Source organism: Poecilia formosa, unplaced genomic scaffold, assembly GCF_000485575.1.
Source record: "Poecilia formosa unplaced genomic scaffold, Poecilia_formosa-5.1.2 Scaffold22, whole genome shotgun sequence".
Lineage (NCBI taxonomy): Eukaryota > Metazoa > Chordata > Actinopteri > Cyprinodontiformes > Poeciliidae > Poecilia > Poecilia formosa.
This window is the reverse complement of record NW_006799961.1, coordinates 1,880,150-1,886,372: the sequence shown is the minus strand read 5'-3', so window position 1 is coordinate 1,886,372 and position 6,223 is coordinate 1,880,150. Positions and strand designations below refer to the sequence as shown.

Here is a 6,223-nt window from a genome sequence, read left to right as displayed (position 1 = left end):
TATATATAGACGTATGTTTGAGTGTGTGTCTGGTTATCTGGCCTCTCTCAGACTGCTCAAAATTCATTACAAAGTGACATCAGCCCAGCCGGAGACAAATGATGGCTGGATGAAAGGGAGCGCTGGGGCTCGGCTAGGATTAGTGTTAGCTTGTGCTGGCGACACGTATACACACATACACACTCATACGCATACACAAACACACATGCGCGCACTTTAATCCACTGGCAGAACACTGCAGATACACAGAATTATCAAACAAGGGGCTGAACTCGCAGAGATGGGCAGGCTAATCTGCTAATAGTACAGAGCTGCATGTGTGTGTTTGTGTGTGTGGATGTCTCTATGAGTATGCAAAAAGAATAAAATATAATCTATCTGCATATTGTATATAAGAATGTGAATTTTCTGAGTTATTTTCTGTGTACAGTAGCTCGGAACATGACTTTTTACAATGTGAGCATGCAGTGTTTTTTTATTTCTATTTTACTGCATTCTTAATCTAAACCTGACTTTTGAATATTTTTTTTATGTGACAAAGAAAATAAAACAAGCAGAAATTAAAATAATTCTCAATTAAAAAATGTTGCTATCATCTACTTTTCAATGTAATTTGATTCAGATCAATCTATCGTTCTACTTCTTAACAACCAAAAAGAAAACTGAAAATGAAATATGGCATATCTTTCTTTTAAAATATTGTCACAGAAACAAAAAAAAAACAACACTTTTTTATAGTTATATATGTTATCCTAAGGAAAAATATATGTACTAAATGTGTTAAAATCGGTAGTAAAGTGGTAAATGTTTATGTCTAAAGTCAGTTAGATTGGAACAACTACATAAAAAAATGTTTTTGTTAGCAAACTGGTAGTACAATATAATTAATCTAGATTTTTTTTTTTCTTTTTCAAAGCCTTTTCTTATGTTTTCTTTTTTCTTAAGATGCATACAGATATTGGAAGCTGCAGGATTGAAAAAGAAAATCAGTACCAAGGCATAAGTGGACGATTCACCCTACGAAATTGTATTGAGTCAAAATAGTCATTTTATAATATATTTTTAGTAGCTGTGACCAAGTACTGCAATTTGATTTTAAATAGTTGGTTTTAAAACCTGTATGGATGCAAATTGTCCACTAAAATCCTTTAAATGTAAACTATTGTAAAAGTTGACATGTTTGATGTCTCTTTCCAAAAAACAAAACAAAAGGAAAAAAAAACAAAAAAAAAACTACTTTATATCAACAAAAGAACACAGCTGTGTTGGGATGATATTATTTTGAAACATTTATTACAATAAAATGCATTTGAACTCGTTTTCCTTGAGGACATTTGTAAATGAGGGGCACCTTCCCTGCTTGCAGGCCATGAATAGATTATGTTTTACTTACTAGAAGTGGCTTTGCAGGGCTTTAGTCAGTAAAGACTCTCTTCTGGCAGCTGTTTTACTTGATAATATGGTATACCATCCATTGTAGAGCAAATTTGAACTTTAAACGGTAAAAAAAAAGGTTATTTGAGATTAGCTGTAGATGAACAAGAAGCAATATTTGCAACAACACAAAACTATTATGTAGCTGCACATTTTCCATCACTTTTGTAAGAGAGAGAATGATGGGTAATGAATTCTGTCTGTGTTTTCAGAAGAGGCTGCAGCAGAGGAAAGTGAGAGACCTCTTCGATCCTCCTCCCGGCCTGGACTCAACCTGACTGACCGAGATTTGACGGAAAGCAAAAGACCCGAGCGTAAGCCCGCACACGAGACGCAAAATAAAAACTTAATTTGACATAAAAAGCCACCAAGGCACAAGCCACTCTTCATCTATATAGCCTTCACCTAAATAACATTCGAGTGTGTGCGTAACATGTGATCGCTGCTTACAAGCCGCCATGACCTGTTTTAATCGCTTCCATCTGACAGATAGAGGAGGAAAGGAGGGAGAGAGAGAGAGAGAGAGAGGGTATAAGAAGAGAGAAAAATGAAGAGAAAGAGAGAGGGAAAAGTTGAGTGTTGTGGATATTACCAGGCAGTGTCCAGGCCCTAGATTATTTTTTAATCAAATCAGTTTGCGTGCTTGTAATTTATAAGCGCCTTGCATTAATCTTTTCTCGTTCTTGTGCCCTCTCCGATGACATATTAATTTTTCATAAGCGCAGGATTAGATGGGGGTTGTGTATATGTTTTTCTAATATTGCTCTGCATCCCTGCAACCCTTAAATTAGTTTTTTTTTTTCCCCCAACACCCTCTCCCCCCCTTGCATTTTTCTTTCTCTCCTATTTTTTTCCCCCTTTTTCAATCCATAACTTAATTGTTGTCCAATCTGTGACCCTTTCACCAGTAATACCACTGACAGAAAAATAGCACAAGATAGGAAAAAAAAAAGAGAAGAAGAAGGGGAGGAAACTTTTTGTTCATTTGCTGAAATAGAAACATTGTGAGCTGGGAAGAGGCCACAATCTTGGCGTTTGTGTTGTTTTGGGTAAGGTTCAGGGTTGTGGTCAGGATAGTACCGGCTTTGTTTGGTTTGATTTGTTCAAATAAGAATTCATCTGGTCTTATGTATGAGATGGAAATCCATGGCTGGGGATGAATATTGCATGGGATCTCTGAACACCTTTTTTTTCCCCCCTTTTCTCATTGCATAGGGTTCTCATTTTTCCTCCCCTTACAAATGTCTCTCATTTTTTCATTTTTTCTAACCTCACCCCCCCCCAACCCGACTCACAGACACACACGTACCTACTAGCTCCCACCCTTTATCCATCTGAAGCTCCCTCCTCACCTTCTCTTCCTACCGTGCCATACCTAGCTCCATAATGTGAGGCTCAATGAGGCAGAAGGAGAGCTGAGTGAGGCTGGGGCCTATTAGTTTAGCTAGTCATCTATCTTTTAGCTCTATCATTCTGACAGCCCCGTTTGACCGACTGGTGGGGAACCACCACCCATGCATTTGCTGCTGCATTTCACCCAGAGTGTCATTTAACAGCCCCGAAGACATGCAAAACAGCAAAGAAACACAATGTCCAGGTCCCCCCTCCTGTTCAAAGGCGTGCTTTCGTTCCGTATGCACGTGTCCTTGCATGCTGTTTGAGCATAGTGAGGTCTGTTTTACAAGTAGGAATGCGTGCCAATTGTATTTTTTGTGAATAACTGCTTACAAGAAATGCCTTGGGGCCAGATCTTAGTTTGTCAGCCAAGCCAAATATAATAGTGCTAGTGTTTTATTTTGTATTTGGATTAACAGCGGTTCGAGAAAGTCGAGTCGTAGAAAAAGCAACGGCCATTGTGTGTCAGCATTAAATCTTGTATTCTCCCCACCCAACCCCTTAGCAAAGATCTTTTCGATCACCTTCAAATTTTAGGTCGGCTCAAAATGTTTAGATTAGTCAAAGGTCGGTACAAGATTCTCATGGAATGATAACCCTTAAGTAAAAACACCATGATATGACTGTACTCTAGAATAAAAAAAGGACTACTGCAGTCATCTGTGTCATTTATTTACAGTTTTATTTCTTTTTATTCATTAATAAAAAAATATAAACTATATGCCCTACATTATATTATATATTTTTGTTGTTCTGCTCCATAGAAAGTAACTCTGGCAAGATAACAAGCAAACAATAGCTGGTTAGTTGGGCTGACTGCTGTGGTAGCCAGCTGCTTTAGGGACATACTGCTCTTAATATTTTTTTTTTAATTCATTTTTTATTTAACTATTATTTTACCAGAAAATCCCTTGAGATTTTTTTTGTTGTTGTCGGAAAACCGTGACAACAAGCACTTAGAGCTGCACGATATACTGACTTGTAATGGTTTTCACAAAATTGATGAGTCCAAAAATCTCAGTCAGAAAGGAATGCTTGGATGTAATATTTGGTGACATGCATACAAGCTCTGCTTCATAATTATATATTTGACCGCTTGCAGGAACTTTCTTTGTCCACAGCTGATCTAGAGCTCGGTAATTAAGATGCTGAAGCTCAGAGAGAGTGAAGAGATAATGACAGATCATTGGAAAAAAATTCTGGATTTAACAGCAATTGATAACATCATCACAATGCAAAATAATATGGCACTATCACCTTCTCCTAATATTGTGCAGCCCTAGTGTTATCTTAATCAATGGTTCCTTTTCCAAAATTAGAACCGTGCATGTCTTTCACAACAGAAATACAACGCATAGGGTAGGGAGCACAAACCGCCCATGAACAGATGAAATCTGTGAAGACGCCTTCTAAAGCAGCTTTTATTTTCTTATTTTAATACTTCAACACCAAATGCGCCATAATGTGTATTAATTGACACTGTGGAGACCGTTACGGTGCTACCACAGAATCTACAGTCTTCGTTATCTTTTGAATATACGCTTGAAAATATACAATGTTTTGGAAAATTCTTTTGGGAAATTATTATTGTGCAAATAATTTCGCAGAATAAGAGTCACTTTCCACAGAAAAATCCTGAAATGGGTAAATCTGCGAACACCGAATCACTACTAGGCTCGGTCCACTGCGTAGTTAAACAGCCATATTCGTCTTCTTTCCAAAATAGTGAAACGTTTAGTAGCCTTCTGTACACCAGCTGACCGACAGTGCACAGCAACTGAAAAAGGGAGGGCTGCGTTGCCGTGTTTGATGCTTCCTAAAACTACAGACGACTTGTGTAACTATGGTGTTATCTTTGACAAAAAATTTAAAAAATCCTTTGCACACCTTCATATATAAAAATATAACCAACCCATGCCTAGTTTCAATTGGGGTTGTGACCAGGGGAGAAGTGTGTGCGCTTCATCTCCAAGACAGAGCAGAAGAGAAAGATAGAACAATAATAAGAACTGGAAGGAAAACACTGTTTCTTTTTTTTTTTTTTCTTTTTTTTTAAATAAAATGTCAGTTTACATTAACTATAATTCCTGTTACAATTTTCATGCAAATGCTCTTGATCTGGATTACTTCCAGATAGCTTTGTGCTGTGTGTGTAGATGGCACATGTCGCCGCCATAGCTCAGGGGCCCACTTCTTATAAATAACCAACCAAACAAAGGCTCCAGCATAGAAATGAGCCTGTCAGGCAGCCTAAGAAATTAGACATCTCCAACAGATTCAGATTAGGACAGAAAGTACTCATTGTTCCTACAGTCAAATGTTATGTACTAATATTGTGAAGGTGAAATGGGGGGGAGAACAAAATCTTCGGCAGAATGCTCCATAATTGCTCGGTCATATTCTGAATATTATCAGGGATTTGTATGTGCATACATCTTGCGAATTTGCCAAACTTGAGAGCAGCGATGTGCTGCTTTTCTGATGAGATTAAAATATATTAAGAAAATTTGCATGTTTAATTGCAGGCCTGCAGCAGTTCCTGTGTGTGTGTGTTTTTTTTTTTTTTTTTTGTAATGACAGCTTGTTGAATGTCTCATACAGTTTGTCAAATGTGACAAGACCTTGGTCATATTTATATCTCATTAGATGCGGAGATGGAGAGAAGAAGGGAGGCCAGTCATTAAAAAAACACAAACTATAAAAGACAGCTGCTGTTTAATAGCCTTTCTTTTTTATTTCCCCTCTCCCTCTCTCTCTCTCTCTCTCTCTCTCTCTCTCTCTCTCTCTCTGAGTCTCCCGCGCTCTCTCTTTCTCTTTCTCCTTCTACACTTTCCATTTTGCTCCTTTCCGAGTCTATCTCTTTGTGTACTTCCCTCCGGCTAGACCTGGGCCTGCTGAGTGCTTCGGTGGGAGTTTGAGGTTCAGAGTGTGTTGCTGTAATGTTATCAGGTGACCGGAGGTCAGCCTAATGCGTAACCCCAGAGCAGTAGGCCAGTAAATCATGCTAGTCGGCCCTCCCCGGCCCGCTTTGGTCGGCTCTGCCTCCTAGATTTACTGCTCTGTAACGCTAGCCAGTCTGCCAGGGATCAGAACAGCTAAATTGAATACTAAATCCATGCCACCCAGCCCCCTTTACTCCATGTGTGTGAGGTTTTTTTTTTTTTTTTTTTTTTTTGTGGTATTTTCATAAAGGAGAAAGACATATATGGAATTAGTGTTGCATTTTCTATGCTTTGGTAGATAAAATCGAGAAGTTTTAGAAAAACAAGAAAGTTTGTGGCAGATTTTCATATGAAGTCACATTAGGAAAGATGTAAGGGTTTTTACTACATGCCCGCGTAAAATCTAATTCGAGTCGGGTTCAGACTAAAAGCGTTATGATGTTGCTTTGTGT

The 6,223-nt window shown here is 38.2% G+C and overlaps 1 protein-coding gene across 3 annotated transcripts in view; it reads left to right on the top strand.

Annotated features, from left to right (window-relative positions):
• Positions 1-6,223, top strand: part of zfhx4 (zinc finger homeobox 4) — a 99,641-nt gene that overhangs the window by 78,495 nt on the left and 14,923 nt on the right. For all 3 annotated transcript variants that reach the window (XM_016669389.1, XM_016669388.1, XM_007547905.2), the window contains exon 7: positions 1,647-1,748. In XM_016669389.1, the coding sequence (XP_016524875.1) occupies positions 1,647-1,748 (102 nt within the window). The remainder of the gene's footprint in view (positions 1-1,646; positions 1,749-6,223) is intronic.